Consider the following 14,868-nt stretch of genomic DNA (forward strand, 5'->3'; position numbering starts at 1 on the left):
TGGGGAGAAGATTGCTGGAGATCTGGGAAAACCAGCAATCCTGGTTATTTTTTCCTTGTGTCAGCCCCTATTTATGTGAATGTTTATCCATGTTCAGAATACGTTATTCACTGGGTGGGTTTTTAGTGCTGTTACAGTGGTTTTGCTCCATAGCTGACTGGCTGCATACTGCTGAATAATCAGCAGATTAATTTTGTATCAAAATGAGCCTGGAGTATTTGTTGAAATACAGATGTTTTATTTTTCTCACTTAAAAATTACTGATGTATTCTGTGTGGGTTTTTTTTTCTGGTAAATTGTGCTTTTAGTAATGTGTGTGTGAGTGTGATTGCTAATGAGAAAAATGAAGCTTGCAAGATGCATGAAAGCCAGGGAGGATGTGGAAAATGAATATGCATGTGGCTGGAACTGCAGGGTTGAATTAGGCTTGGATTCTGTCTTGATTCCTCCACAGCCTGCCCCGTACACACGTTAGCAAATCATTTCAAACCTTGTTTCTTCATTCACAAGCCAGCAATTTGTATCTTGCAGAGAGGTGTGAGGCTAGCTGAGGCGAAGCTTGTCAGATCTAGTGCTGCAGAATGTGCTGCTTCATTCCACTGCACTGCTGAGCTTCCCCAGAGCACAGGCAGGTCAGAGCACTGTGAGTTGCAACTCTTCTATGAAGGTGCTTCAGGCCAGAGGGACACTGGGTACCAGTAGTGCTGTAATTGGGTGTCAGGACATTATGGGGCAAAAGGAATGGTGTTGAAATGGCTTTCCTCTTGCAGGGTACTCTCTTTTCCATAAGCCAGTATAGGTAACGCTTCTTGCAAGAAATTCAGATGTGCAGGGGCTCTGCCATGCAGTTCTGTCTGCTGCTCACTATAGGGCTGTTACCATGAGGCACTGGTACTAAATGTGATCTGTGCTCTAAATGATTGTTCTCTTTTGCAAGTGCTGCTCAAGCGATGTCCTTGTAATCCTATTGCTCGTGGAAAAGCTTTGTATAACTAAGAAGCAGCTGGTTTTGTTCTTTTTTCAGGATTAAACTGATCTGTTACAGTAGAACAAATACTCTAGAGGCTGGATTGGTCACTTAACAGACATTCTGATTACCTTCAGCAAGGGCAGAGCTAATAGAGCTGCTGTATCTTTTTTTAGTGTGAAGCTAATTTAATGCCTAACAAGAAGCACAGGCATAAAGAATCTCTGAGCATCTCTGCCCCACTCCTAATGATAACATGGAGAAACTCTCCAGAAACTTAGAAAGCAGAACAAAGAGTAGAGTGGGAAGCTAATGGGAAAATGTGTCATGCTGCCATGGTATCAGAGTGTATGTTCTCAAGACTTCTTTAAAACAGACTGTTAGTGAGTTCTTGTTGCAGCTACCGTTCTGGGACTGTGGGAAGGCGGGGAGGCAGTCAAAGGTATGATGTTGATGCTTTAACATCATCACAATGCTGCTTGCTGTGCTGCTCCTTTAATTACTGATAGAGCCACAGCCTGTAATTTGGGAATCGTGGGTTATGTTCCTTGCTTTGCCAAGACTTGACTCTCTTTCCCTCAAAATACTGAGTTGTCATCATTATGTTTGAAGCTTAAGGACATCCAAAATTAGAGGCATCATTATAGAAATCATCCTTTTCAGCTGAACTCTAAACCAAGAGAGAATTGTTGCTGTCACCTGCTTTCCTGTATAAAGATGTTACATGATCAGCTGAAAGGCCATTTGAAGAGCCTCTTTCTTCTCTATGATTTATTTTGTCCCCTGAAGTCAGCTGATCTGTGACCTTCACTCTCTCTAGTCTTCTTGACCACAACACAACGAAACTTTCTGGACCCTTGTTGGTACTTCAGTGCTACAGATTGGAAAACAAAGCCAGAATGAACCTAAAATCACTCTGTATGTAGTGCTGCCAACTTGCAATGCCACTCCTCCCCCATCACCCATTCTGGCTTCCTCTTTTGCTGCTTTTTATGTCTTCCCCCCTCTTCCCTTTCCCCTCTCAGGGCAGAGCTGAGTAGTTTCCCCTTTTCTCTTTTCTCAAACCAGTTTTGCTCCTGGAATGATCTTTGCTCTAGCCAGAATATAGAGGGATGCTGCATCCAAGACAAGTTTTCTCAGAGACAGGACACAGATGAGTGGTGCTAGACCAGCAGAGGAAACCAGGAGGCTGTTTTGACTGCACAGTCTCAGGTTGGTCCCCGTAATGCAGAATGGTTTATATTAACAAGGGAAAAAAGTTCTATTTTACAGCTCTGAGGTAAGGATGTGGTCTTTATCAACAGGGGAATGCAGTTCGTGTAATCTGGTGGGGCTGGTGTGATGGCAGGCAGGGTATTTCTCTGTAAGTCAGTCCAGCTCACTGAAGTTAACTGACAGTGTGATGTGTAACAAGTGCGTGCTGAAGGTGTTTGGAGTCTTTCTTTGTAAAGTAAAGATTTAATATGAAGCATAGCTGAGTATCTGGAAAATCTGTGGTGAAGTCAGTCAGACTGGGCAGTGATGTCTTGGGGTCCACTGTTGAGAATCGAGAGTTCATTGGCGTTTCCTCTGTTCATGGGGCTCTCAGTGACTATCGCCAGCAGACTTGTTCCTAAGTAGTTTCACTTTCGTGTTGCACTGAGATCTAGGAGATGTTTGGGTGGTTGGAGGGAGGCATCAAGCTTTGATGACTTCTGTTTACTCAGTATTTCACACTATCTCTCCTTCACATATATATCAGAAGCACTGGCATTAGCCTCAGAGCTGTTGATGCTTCCAATCTGTGGTACCACTGTTTTTTCTGTCATGTGACTGTAGCATATCACCATGTTCTGCAGGTGATTTGCAACCAGTGAGCTATAGACCACATGGAGATGAGGTTCTGTGTCTAAAAGATGCTTTCCCATTGTCAGCCTGTTGACATACTTGGTTCTACCACCGCTGCCTCCACTGCTCCAGGAGGCTCAGAGTTTGCTTGTTTTGCTTTTCAAGGCAGGACCGCATTGCTCGCTCATACTTCTCACTCACCACCATGCTGGAAGAAGATAAGGATGAGACATGTTGGAATAACCTGGAGAACTTCCGAGTGAAGCTGATCTCTGTGATAGATCCTTCCCGCATAACACCTTATCTTCGGCAGTGCAAAGTGATCAGCCACGATGATGAGGAGCAAGTTCTTAATGACCCCAGCCTGGTCATGCGCAAGCGGAAGGCAGGTGGGTCAAGTGCAGCCTTTGGCTCCATGGATCAGCCGGGGAACATAACGTGCTCTTCTGAGAGCTGCTCTTTGCAGCTGCTGTAGCAGGACTAAGGTACAAAGGTTAGGTTTGAACTGTTCTTTACAGTTAAAATACTTTTGGTTAGTTACTGGGTAGTTGGCTTAGGACTGGCTGGAGCATTTCATCCCAGGGACTTTAATCTGCACGTGGAGAAAGTGAAGCAGTTTGTTAATTTAGAAATGGGTAAAGAGGAAAATAATAGAATATCCTGTTGCAATCATTTCAGGTGTTCTTCTGGACATTCTGCAGCGAACGGGACACAAGGGCTTTGAGGCATTTCTGGAGAGTCTTGAGCTTTATTATCCACAACTGTATAAGAAAGTAACTGGCAAGGAACCCAGCAGGGTGTTCTCTATGATTATAGGTAATGCTGTGTTCTGAAAAAACAGCTTTTCCTTGGGTGTTGTTTGCAAATTAAGAGGGGGTTCACTCCCACTTTTGCTGCTCCTCAGCCCCAGTGAGCAGAGTCAGGAGCGTTCCCTGTGTGCTTCAGAAGGGTTCTGGCAAGACTAATGTCACAGGGTGGAGAAGGGAGAAGAAGGTTCAGTTCTTCCTTCTGCCTGTTCTGGGGTGACACTGCTGTAGGAAGGTGCAGAGCAGGGGGGAGCAGTGTGGCTAATTTGATCACATGTGTCTTCAGGATTTGCATGCTTGCGTGTGGCATGTGGTGATCCCGAGCTGCAGTGGCAAGTGGGTGGGAGCCTGTGCTCTGTGTGTGTGTCTGGGGACAGACAGGACAGCAGAGGCTGACACCTGCCCCCCCAAACAGACACCGCTGGGGAATCGGGCCTGAGCCAGCTCCTCATGAACGAGATCATGAAGCTGCAGAGCACGGTGCAGGAGGAGCGGCGGAAGGCACAGGAGCTCACCCTCTGGCTGCACACCAAAGAGGACACCATCAGAGAGCTGTGGGTGAGGGACAGCCTCCTCCGCAAGCACCAAGAGCTGGCACAGAAGATGAAGGAGGAGAGGGACAGCCTGAGCAAGGAGCTGCGGAAGTGCAAGGACGAGAACTACAGCCTGGCAATGAGCTATGCCAGGCAGAGCGAGGAGAAGAGTGCTGCCCTCATGAAGAGCCGGGACCTGATCCTAGAGGTCAGTCAGCCTTTCCCCAAGCTTCCCCTTTATGTGGTCCCTGGAAGGCTGTGCTGTGAACCAGACTTGGTTCTGCCCAGGATGGTCTGGACCAGTCCAGTGTAAAGAACCATGCATCTTCTCTAGCGCATGGCATGTCTTGGTGGTTCCTAGCTCAGCCCTGTGGGCCCACGTGTTACAAGCTGTGCTCTCTCACAAAAGCAGTACAGGAATAACACACATCTATTGGCACACAAGCAGGACTCTCCAGAGCACCGAACTTCCTGAGAAAACAGAGCTGGGGAGGAGCTTGCCCCATGTTTCTCTGGGAATGGAGCTGAGAACTGCTTTTGCAGGTCAGAATTTTCTCCTCATTACTGATGAGCTCTGAACCTTCTTGCAGATAGACCACTTGAAGCACAGCCTCATGAAGGCTGAGGATGACTGCAAACTGGAGCGTAAGCACACGATGAAACTGAAGCACGCCATAGAGCAGCGTCCAAGCCATGAGGTGATGTGGGAGATCCAGCAGGAGAAGGAGTTGCTCTTGGCCAAGAATCAGGAGCTGGAGAACACTCTCCAGGTTGGTGGGGGTGGTTGAATTATGGACTCCTGAGAAGTGATTATCTGTAGCACCAGTGCATTGATGAGACTGCACTGCAGATTGTGTTGGTCATCTTGTTCTCCCAGGTGAAACAGAGCACTTGGGACTGTGGGGACAGAGTTGATATGGGGTTAGATGGTTGCTGTATCGCACTTTTTCCTTTGTCCAGGAGGTTGCCAGGGAACAGAACTTGGAGAAGAGCCTCTCCAAGGAGACTCTGGAGAATAACTGTAGCCAGATCCTAGAAGAACGCCGGGAGCTGTTGAACACCATCTACAGCCTTCGCAAGGAGCTGCGGCGAGCCGAGGTGCTCCAAGACAAAGTACGTGATGCCATGCAAATCCCTGCTGAGGGGCAGTGGGTGAGACAGGCAGGTGAAGCACCTGCAACATGGAGCAGAGGAGCTGCTCACCAGCAATCCTCACTGCTCCTGTTCTAGGGTTACAGTTTGGTAAAAGAAGGCATGGTAATATTTTAGCATGCAGTGTCTGTGGCATTAACTGTTTGCAGTCCCTGCCTCAGCCTGGAGGGCGATGGGAGCTTTAATCACGACTGACAGCTCAGGAGCATGTAAATCCATCATGTCAGCAGTCCAGCCTTCTGGTTCACCCTGCTCCAACTGGCTGAACTTTGACATGGCATGGAGGAGGTCTGGCCACAGCAATCGGTGGCACAGAGCAGGAGTGGGGAGAGTCTAGCTCAGGCCCTGCCCACAAGCAGGGTGCTCATGACCTTGTCTTAACAGTACGCAGAGGAAAAGGAGATGCTTGAACTCCAATGCACATCCCTGAAGAAGGACTCCCAGATGTACAAAAAAAGGATTGAAGCTGTCTTGAAGCAGATGGAGGAAGTGGCTTCAGAAAGAGACCAGGTGATAAAGCATCCATTCCTCTTGGAGCTGCTGCTAATCCCTGCTTTGCTGCTTGAAGCGAGCAGATAATGTAACCCTGAATGTACCCATGTGACATGCCATGACAAATTGTCCCTTACACCAGGCACTCCTGACCCGAGAACAGTTCTATGTGCAGTACTCCAAGAACCTGGTCGAGAGGGACACGTACCGCAAGCAGATCCGGGAGCTGGGCGAGCGCTGTGATGAAATGCAGCTGCAGCTCTTCCAAAAAGAGACCCAGTTACTGGCGACTGAAGCCAAGCTGAAAAGGCTGCAGCTGGAGCTACCTGCACCGGTATGCCTGGGGGGTTGTCACCTGTATGATGGGGTGGGAAGGGGAGGGTGGGGACAGAGTGTGGCTACTTGGAGCTCTTTGCCCCTGACCAGTTCAGATTCAGCTGGGTGGGTAACCATTTCCACACAAATGTTGAGTTTAGAATAAAGACATGATGGCTCCTATTACCTCCTGCATGGGTAAGCTGGACTCATGCAAGCTGAGGCTTTCTGTGTTAGGAGCATGTCCAAAGATAATGAGTGACCACCAAAGAGTGAAGTCTATTTAGAAACTGACTGTGTATGAGCCGTCTGGATGAATTTGGGAACAGGGTGTAAGGTGTAAGGTTTCTGGAACTAAAAGAGAGATGCAGGGGGTTTAATTAGTGAGGTAGCTTGTGTTCTGTCTCCATGTGATCAGACAGGAGTGTAGGAGGGAGGAAGTTCACACTTCTCTGTTTTCTGGAGCTTCTGATCTGTATATTCTCTTACTGCCACTTCCTTGCTTATAAGGAATGATTAATTTACACTGGTTTTATTGCAGACCTCTGACCTGGATGATACCTCCTCCAGAGATTCCCAGGAAGTGAGTACAGTGCCTTGTTTACCTTTTACTTCTGGGATGGTTCTGGAGGCCAAAAGTATCAATAAGGCCAAAGGAATGAGATTTATTCGTGGAGGATAAATCCATGAGTAGATCTGTGACTTCTCGCTCAGTGTGCTGTGTTGCTGACAGTAAGATGCACTGGGGAAAGGTCAGTTTTACGTGTGTCCTGTTTCTTACATTCCTCCATCTGTTCCTAGCTACAGTGTGAGATAGAAAAAGGGGTAGTTCTTATGCTCTTGCTTTCTGTCCCACAGCTTACTCTTCACGGTCACCTAGATGAAGACACACAACCAACTAAAAGTAAGGCTTTTTCTGGGGAAACATAGAGTAGGATTCTTGAGAGGGTGGTCCTGTGTTTCAGAGGGTCAGGAAAAAACATTCCTGGGTTTTATTTTTAGTGAGGAGTAGGTAATCTGACTGGGGACTTGGTTTGTGAGGGATGCTTCTCATTGGGGTGTGTTTGGCACTCTGAGTAAGACCTCCGTGAGATGGCTCAGAATAGGTGCTCACAAATCAAGGCATCCTGCTGTACCACCACCCTTCTCACCTATCAAAAGGAGAACACTGAGAACGGTAAATGTTTGTAAAGCTCTTTTGAGAGAAAAAGCTCCACAGCCTGTCTTTTTATTACATGGTCTCTAAAACGGTCTTTGCTACAGCTGAACGACCTGGGAAAAGCAGTATCATTAGATAGACCATCCTAGCACCTCCAGTCTTTCTTTTTGAAGTAACCTGCCTATTGCAATTGTCCAGGAAAATCACCTGGTGCCTTTGAGAAATAGCTCCTGCGTGCCTTCCCTCCCCCAGTCCTCTCGCGGTTGTGGCAGAGCTGAGAACAGAACAAACCTCCTTCCGCTTCTGCTGGACCATGTGGCATTCTCCAGGAATTTTTCCCTCCCCTCTTCCCTTTTGTGTTGCCGGCTATTTTCACAAAAGCAGAACCATGTAGTTAATGCTGTCACTGGCTCTGTTTCTGTGGCATCCCCGGTGGAAATGATTCAGCAGTGTGGAAAGGAGTTAATAGGCTCCTCTAAGAACTTGAAAATCTCTTTCAAAACATGTTGAGCAAGGAAGGAAACTGGCACAGTAAAAGCAGCTTTCTGTTTTGCTCTCCCGGGAGACCTAAATGATCCTTTCATTCATTGAGATGGGAGATTTTTTGCAAAAGCCAAATAACAGATCCAGAAAGCCTTTTACTGTTCTGTCTCACTCGGTTCAAAATCATGTATCAGGATACCTGATCATTCCATCAGGCTAGGATCTGGTCTGATGTGGAGTGCCTTGATACACACAACTGAGTTCTTGGGGAACAGGGACAAGTTATGGTTAAAATAATGATGAACATGGTTCTTGTGGTGATGTCTAATACGATTATTTCTTGGTGATGCTAAGCAGAGGTGCTGCTTTGCAAAGGTTCATTTTGCTCCTGCATACACAGAAACCAGAAAGCTGTTGTCCCTTTCTGAACCTGGTGGGGAACTCCATCATCCTGAGCAAGACTGAGGGTTCAAGTGAAATGAGAAGTGTCTGAATCCTGACGTTTTGCAGCTTGGTTTCAGTTCTGCTGTTACAGCATTACAGCTGTTTGATGAACTGGTGGAGGGAGAAGTTGCTTCATAATGGCAACTGTGACTAAACCTGTGATTTTTCCATCCCTTAGAAGGTTGCCCTGAAGGACAAACCCAGCAATTTAGCACTCAAGAGAGCAGCCTGCCTCCAAAGTCACCAAGTGTAAGAGAACCTTTGTGGGCTCTTCTTTACTACAACTGGGGTTTGTGATCTTTACTGTTCTTGTTAATGATGCATTTACCAGGTTTGACAAGCAGAAACTGCTTTCCCAAAGCCTGAGCACTTTGTGCAAAATTCACCCTCCAGAAAGGTGAGCTCTGAACAGCAGAACACTTATGGTGGTTATTTCTCCATCTGTGTCTAGAAATGCCTGATAACTTTCTGGCCTTCACCTCTGGGTGTGGATGTTTTCCAGTTTAATTGCCCACAGTATTACTGTTGGTACAGGAAACAGAATCCCAGACTTACAAATGGGAGAGAATAAAGACAGTGAAACAGAGCTATTGCCAGCCAGCACACACAGTAGTGGACAGCCCAGAAATGAACAGGCTGTACTTCGTTCTGCAGGACCAAGCAGAGGCAGGAAGCTGTGTGCAGTGGACTGCCCTCCTGGAGGAGGGGTTTGGTAGTGAACAGCTCTTCTTGGTCATCTGACAGCAAAGGTTCCCATTTTTTTTCTCCTTCATTAAATGTAAAATGATTAATTGCACAAACAAGTGGTAGAGCAGAAATGACCAGGCTCCTTTGGGTGGGCTGCAGCCCTTCACCCTGCAAGGACCAGCAGCAGCACCTCAGCCTTGGGACCTTTGTGGACCAGGTTTGCACTGCCTGGTGCTGACACTGACCTGATCTTCAGGGGGCTTCAGTTCATCTTTGTTTGGATTTTTTCCAGCTCAAGGAGTGTGTTTTAGCCAATGAGGAACTGGCAGAAAAGGAGCGGAGGAGGATGAAGGACTGCTTTGAGCGTTACCAAAGGTCTGGACTTCACTAAGCAGGACTAACTTAGCCATGCTCGTGTGACTTAGTGGATCAGCTTGTTGTATGTGTTTTTTTTCTGTCCATCCCCTGTCCTCAAGCTTGATACATGGAGGTGTAAATTCATCACAGATCCTGTCTTTAGAGGCTCAGGCTTTTAGCCGAACTGTTTGAGACTCGTTTTAGTACCACAGGTAGCCAAGGTAGCAGTGATCGTGTTTGCTCCAGACCATGCAGATGGTTCCACAGCAGGGAATGGAGGGTGTTCCAAAGAACTGCAAGTTTAATAATGTTGATAGATTCCTCCCATGCGAGTGAAGGTCTGACATTCACTGTCTGACAAACTGCTGACAGTCAGGACCAAGCTCCATGACAGTGAATGGGGGCAGATTTCCATCCTCCATCCTGTTCAGATGCTCTTGTTTGAAGGCTTGTTCTCCTAATGCTTGATGTCTTCACTGATCACTGCTGTTCTGGAGCATGAGAGCAATGAAAACCTTGTCAAACAGGGACCTTAGTGCTAGTTTTAGCTAGAGGTGTGCTCCTAATGACTGTTGACAACAGTATTTTTATTAAAGGAAGGGCTTTGCATAGGACATCAGCCCTATCCCACACTTCTAGAAGAATGTCTCCATGATTTAGACCTGTTCTGTCTCTTTGCCACCAGTCAGAGCTGTGGGTTGTGAGAGCAAACCCTGGCGTTCAGCCAGCGCTGGGTGCGCTGGCCCAGCCTGAGCTCCGAGTGCGCTCAGATGCCGCTCGTTTGCACAAAACCTCTTCTAAACCTGAACCTCTTTCAGAAAGAGAGCGCTGCGAAGGGCACCCAAGGGCCGGCACCACGAGGCCGACTGGGAGAACACCACCGGCAGCGACAACACCGACACCGAGGGCTCCTGAGCGTGGAGGCTACCGGCGCGGGGTCTGTGTGCCCATGGACTCACTGCTTTTAACCCCGATAAAGGAACATCTGTGGAACGTTAATGTCTGTAACAGTGGGGTTTAGGGCTGAGGTCCCCTTGTCCGTTTCCCTCCCTGGAGCCGCTGTGAGCCCACCCCGACACGCTCCTGTGTAACCCGCCCTGGGTGTCCCTTCCACCCCCAATGATGCTGTGCTCTCTCTCCTACCCCTGCAGTGGTGGTACACGTGTGTGGTGCACAAGTAACCAGGATGCACTCTCTGTGGGCCCAAAACCCAGGCTCAGTTAGCCCCTTCAATTACGCGCTTGTAATTGAAGCCTCTGACGGGCACTGCCCCCAGCGCAGCCCCTGCCCTCGCCCGCCATGGCCGCCGCCATTAGCCAACATGGCTGCCGCCAGTAGCGGGCATGGCCGCCGCCATTACCCATCATGGCCGCCGCCGCCTCAGTGCCCGCCCCCTCCGCGCGCCTGCGCCAGCGCCATGCAGCGCGCGGCGCGGCCGTTGCTCGGGGTCCTGCTCCGCGCGGCCGCTCCATGGCGGCCCTGGCCCGCGCCGCTGCCCCACCGCCCGCTGCCGCACCGCCCGCCCCACCGCCCGGCCTGCACCGCCACCGACCCAGAGCAGCCGAGGACCAAGCACTATCGCCTGGTGTACACCTGCAAGGTGGGCGGCGCCGGGCCGGGCTGGGCCGGGCGGTGTGTGAGGGACCGGGTCCGTGTGTGAGGAACCGAGTCCGTGTGTGAGGGGCCGGGTCCGTGTGTGAGGAACCGGGTCCGTGTGTGAGGGGCCGGGTCCGTGTGTGAGAAACCGGGTCCGTGTGTGAGGGGCCGGGTCCGTGTGTGAGGAACCGGGTCCGTGTGTGAGGAATCGGCTCCGTGTGTGAGGAACCGAGTCCGTGTGTGAGGGGCCGGGTCCGTGTGTGAGGAACCGGGTCCGTGTGTGAGGAACCGGGTCCGTGTGTGAGGAACCGAGTCCGTGTGTGAGGGGCCGGGTCCGTGTGTGAGGGGCCGGGTCCGTGTGTGAGGAACCGGGTCCGTGTGTGAGGAACCGGGTCCGTGTGCGAGGGGCCGGGGCCGTGTGCGAGGAACCGGGTCCGTGTGTGAGGGGCCGGGTCCGTGTGTGAGGGGCCGGGTCCGTGTGTGAGGGGCCGGGTCCGTGTGTGCGGGGCCGGGTCCGTGTGTGCGGGGCCGGGTCCGTGTGTGCGGGGCCGGGTCCGTGTGTGAGGGACCGGGTCCGTGTGTGAGGAACCGGGTCCGTGTGTGAGGAACCGGGTCCGTGTGTGAGGGGCCGGGTCGGTGTGTGAGGAACCGGGTCGGTGTGTGAGGGACCGGGTCCGTGTGTGAGGAACCGGGTCCGTGTGTGAGTGACCGGGTCGGTGTGTGAGGAACCGGGTCCGTGTGTGAGGGACCGGGTCCGTGTGTGAGGAACCGGGTCCGTGTGTGAGGAACCGGGTCCGTGTGTGCGGGGCCGGGTCCGTGTGTGCGGGGCCGGGTCCGTGTGTGCGGGGCCGGGTCCGTGTGTGAGGAACCGGGTCCGTGTGTGAGTGACCGGGTCGGTGTGTGAGGAACCGGGTCCGTGTGTGAGGGACCGGGTCCGTGTGTGAGGAACCGGGTCCGTGTGTGAGGGGCCGGGTCGGTGTGTGAGGGACGGGTCGGTGTGTGAGGAACCGGGTCGGTGTGTGAGTGACCGGGTCCGTGTGTGCGGGGCCTGGTCCGTGTGAGGGCCGGGTCCGTGTGTGAGGAACCGGGTCCGTGTGTGAGGAACCGGGTCCGTGTGTGAGGAACCGGGTCCGTGTGTGAGGGGCCGGGTCCGTGTGTGCGGGGCCGGGTCCGTGTGTGCGGGGCCGGGTCCGTGTGTGAGGGACCGGGTCCGTGTGTGTGGGGCCGGGTCCGTGTGTGAGGAACCGGGTCGGTGTGTGAGGAACCGGGTCCGTGTGTGAGGAACCGGGTCCGTGTGTGAGGGGCCGGGTCCGTGTGTGAGGAACCGGGTCGGTGTGTGAGGAACCGGGTCCGCGTGTGAGGGGCCGGGTCCGTGTGTGAGGAACCGGGTCCGTGTGTGAGGGACGGGTCGGTGTGTGAGGAACCGGGTCGGTGTGTGAGGGGCCAGGTCCTTGTGTGAGGAACCGGGTCCGTGTGTCGGGAACCGGGTCCGTGTGTGAGGAACCGGGTCCGTGTGTGAGGGGCCGGGTCCGTGTGTGAGGAACCGGGTCCGTGTGTGAGGGGCCGGGTCCGTGTGTGAGGGGCCAGGTCCGTGTGTGAGGAACCGGGTCGCTGTGTGAGGAACCGGCTCCGTGTGTGCGGGGCCGGGTGTCAGAGGCCGTGTCGGCGCCGGGCGCTGCGGGCCGGGGTAAACGGCTTTTCCAGAGGAAGCATCGCCCGTGTGTGCGGGAGAGGTCAGCACAAAGCTGCACGGCATCGTCACACAAACGGCCTTGTAACGGGAGGGGGAAGGAAACCTGTTAATGAAGTAACTAAAGCGTTTTCCTCGCCAAGGGCGCCGTTGCGGTGCTCACAGCCACGTTCTCTTTGCTTTGCAGGTCTGCCAGACCCGATCGGCCAAAACCATTTCCAAACTGGCCTACCATAACGGCGTGGTGATCGTGACGTGCCCGGGCTGCGGCAACCACCACGTCATAGCCGACAACCTGGGCTGGTTCTCGGACCTGCAGGGGAAGCGGTAGGTGTGTGGGGTCTGGTGAGGGAAGGGCATCCCTCAGCCAACACCTGCTTTGTTTGGCACCTCCAAAACGTGGTTCAGAGCAAACCGGAGGGGTTGTTGGGTGGTTCAGTTCTGTGTCAGTTTCTGAAACCGGGTTCTGTAATCAAACTGGGTTCTATCATCTGTAATCTTCACCATCACTGTTGAGGATCCAGATAGAATCCTGGAATGGTTTGGGTTGGAAAGGAACTTAAAGATCCAGTTCCGACCCCAGTGCCACGGTGTAAAGCTGCAACAGCAGCTGTGTGGTACACAGGCACCTTATTGGTGCCAGTAGGTGGGTTACTGTGTATGGAGCTCTCCTCTTCCTCAGGCTTCATCACATCACTGCCAGGCTTCCCTGGCTAAATGTTCCAGACATGCAGACTTCAATGCAGATTTCAGTGATAACTCCCCGAGATGCCTTTAAGAATTTCTGTTTAGCTGTCACTGCTAAATCACTGATCCTGCTGGACTAAAATAGCCCCAGAAGGTTTGGGTGGTTTGCTCTGCTTCCCAAAGACTTCATATCCTGGTGATGCTCATGTGTGATGCACTGTGGAGCGTAAATCCAAAGTGTGGAAGAGTGGTCCTGTGCTCTGCCTTGGCTGTGGAGTCACTGTTGGTTCTCAAATCGCTGTTCAGGAATATCGAGGAGATCCTGGCAGCCAAAGGGGAGCGGGTGAGACGTGTGGCTGGGGAGGAAGCCCTGGAGCTGCTCCTGGAGAGCTCAGCAGAGACCGGGTCCGGAGGGGAGTCCACAGAGGGAGAAGGTGGTGAAGCCCCCCCCAAGATCGGCAGCAAGGGGCAGACCTGACAGACGGGGCCTGTGTGCTCTGCTGATGGCAAGAGACTCTTAACCTTCATTCCTTGATTTCAGTGGTCTGTGTTTAATAAACTGGGGGATTGGTCTTTCTTTATTGTGTGTCTTGTGTAGTTTTGCCTTTGGGCAAGCTGATGTTTTAGAGATGGGGTCTGGATGTTTGTCCTGGTACTTGTTTTGCTGATTTCACTCAGGCCTTGGTGCTTCAGCAGAGGCAGGAGCTTTGTTCTCTGCTGAGAAGGGAGCCTCTTGTCTGGGTGTTTTAGCCTAAGGAGGTGCAGCTGGGGCTGGAGGCTTCAGCCATGGCTCCTGGCCTTGCCCAGGTGCTGCTGCAGAGCTGATGAGCAGAAGAGACAATTGGTATCACCTGAGGAGATGGGCCTGACCCTGTGTGTGCTGGCAGGGCCAGACTGACCCCGCAGGAGGCTCAGATCAGTGCTGGGTGCTGCTCTTCTCCTTCCCTCGCCATCCTCCAGGGCTCTGCTCCGCTGCCCCCCTGCTCGGGGTTCCCACTCGGAGATGAGCGGCCCCGGTGCTGGGTTATGCAATTCGGTGTTGCTGAGGGGGAGGGTGGGCGTGAAGGCAAGATTAATGTTTCTTGAAGCACCCAGAAAGTTGTCTGAAGAGTTACTTGACAGTTATTGAGCTTATTAACGCTGCTGCTGCATGTTAAAATCAGCTAGAAGAAAAAATAATGCTGTGAGAAATGAAGAATGTAGGAGCTTAGCAGCATGTAGCACTCAGGTAGCGATGAATCAGGCAGGAGGTGAGCACACTGTGCTTTGCTTCCTCTGCCTGCATGAAAGTTTAACTGCTCTTGAGGCCCATTAGCATGAAGCACAGTGAAGTAGCTGCTTTCTGTGGTTTTAAACTTGCAATCAAAGAGTAATTCTGGTTGGAAGTGACCTCTGGAGGTTTCTAGGCCAACCCCCTGTACAGAGGAGGATGCTCAGGGTCTTGTCTTGAATATCTCTGAGGATACAGATCCCACAACCTCTTTGGACTCCTGGTATTTGGCCAGTAACTGAAATTCCCTGTGTTTTGGGTGGCATCAGACCCTGTCTCTGTTCTCTCTGCCCTTGTTAACAGCAAGCTATAAAAGTAGTAAAATCCCTCATGGCCGTTGTGTCTTTGGGCTGAACAAACCCCCTTCTTTCAGTCAAGCACATCCAGGTGCTTGTGGTCCTTA

The 14,868-nt window shown here is 51.7% G+C and overlaps 2 protein-coding genes across 10 annotated transcripts; both read left to right on the top strand.

Annotated features, from left to right (window-relative positions):
- Positions 1-2: 2 nt before the first annotated feature.
- On the top strand, positions 3-10,160 carry CARD9 (caspase recruitment domain family member 9). Of its 9 annotated transcripts, none has more exons than XM_061476925.1 (14): positions 3-1,885; positions 2,036-2,179; positions 2,960-3,183; positions 3,473-3,610; positions 4,016-4,341; positions 4,724-4,903; positions 5,094-5,246; positions 5,670-5,795; positions 5,920-6,111; positions 6,634-6,675; positions 6,951-6,996; positions 8,357-8,427; positions 9,158-9,240; positions 10,041-10,154. In XM_061476925.1, the coding sequence occupies exons 3-14, from the start codon at positions 3,000-3,002 to the stop codon at positions 10,135-10,137; spliced, it is 1,638 nt and encodes a 545-aa protein (XP_061332909.1). In that variant the 5' UTR covers positions 3-1,885; positions 2,036-2,179; positions 2,960-2,999; the 3' UTR covers positions 10,138-10,154. The 9 variants fall into 9 exon arrangements, 7 of the variants coding, with proteins under 7 accessions (XP_061332909.1, XP_061332911.1, XP_061332908.1 ...); XM_061476927.1 differs by having other exon boundaries at positions 3-632; XR_009747498.1 differs by having other exon boundaries at positions 3-2,179; positions 8,357-8,467; positions 10,041-10,160.
- Positions 10,161-10,607: 447 nt separating this feature from the next.
- DNLZ (DNL-type zinc finger) lies at positions 10,608-13,776 on the top strand. The gene is made up of 3 exons (XM_061476934.1): positions 10,608-10,822; positions 12,696-12,835; positions 13,502-13,776. The coding sequence occupies exons 1-3, from the start codon at positions 10,640-10,642 to the stop codon at positions 13,671-13,673; spliced, it is 495 nt and encodes a 164-aa protein (XP_061332918.1). The 5' UTR covers positions 10,608-10,639; the 3' UTR covers positions 13,674-13,776.
- The last annotated feature ends 1,092 nt before the right edge of the window (positions 13,777-14,868 follow it).

This window comes from Pezoporus flaviventris, unplaced genomic scaffold (genome assembly GCF_033815535.1).
Source record: "Pezoporus flaviventris isolate CSIRO_AGI_PZ_B2104156 unplaced genomic scaffold, CSIRO_AGI_Pfla_v1 ptg000097l, whole genome shotgun sequence".
NCBI lineage: Eukaryota > Metazoa > Chordata > Aves > Psittaciformes > Psittacidae > Pezoporus > Pezoporus flaviventris.

Excerpts from the sequence above, each read along its gene's own strand:
- CARD9 (XM_061476924.1), top strand. The coding sequence starts at position 3,000 with ATGCTGGAAGAAGATAAGGATGAGACATGTTGGAATAACCTGGAGAAC. Across the intron at positions 3,184-3,472 it reads CATGCGCAAGCGGAAGGCAG|GTGTTCTTCTGGACATTCTG; the intron begins GTGGGTCAAGTG and ends CAATCATTTCAG. Across the intron at positions 3,611-4,015 it reads GGTGTTCTCTATGATTATAG|ACACCGCTGGGGAATCGGGC; the intron begins GTAATGCTGTGT and ends CCCCCCAAACAG.
- DNLZ (XM_061476934.1), top strand. The coding sequence starts at position 10,640 with ATGCAGCGCGCGGCGCGGCCGTTGCTCGGGGTCCTGCTCCGCGCGGCC. Across the intron at positions 10,823-12,695 it reads GCCTGGTGTACACCTGCAAG|GTCTGCCAGACCCGATCGGC; the intron begins GTGGGCGGCGCC and ends TTTGCTTTGCAG. Across the intron at positions 12,836-13,501 it reads TCGGACCTGCAGGGGAAGCG|GAATATCGAGGAGATCCTGG; the intron begins GTAGGTGTGTGG and ends ATCGCTGTTCAG.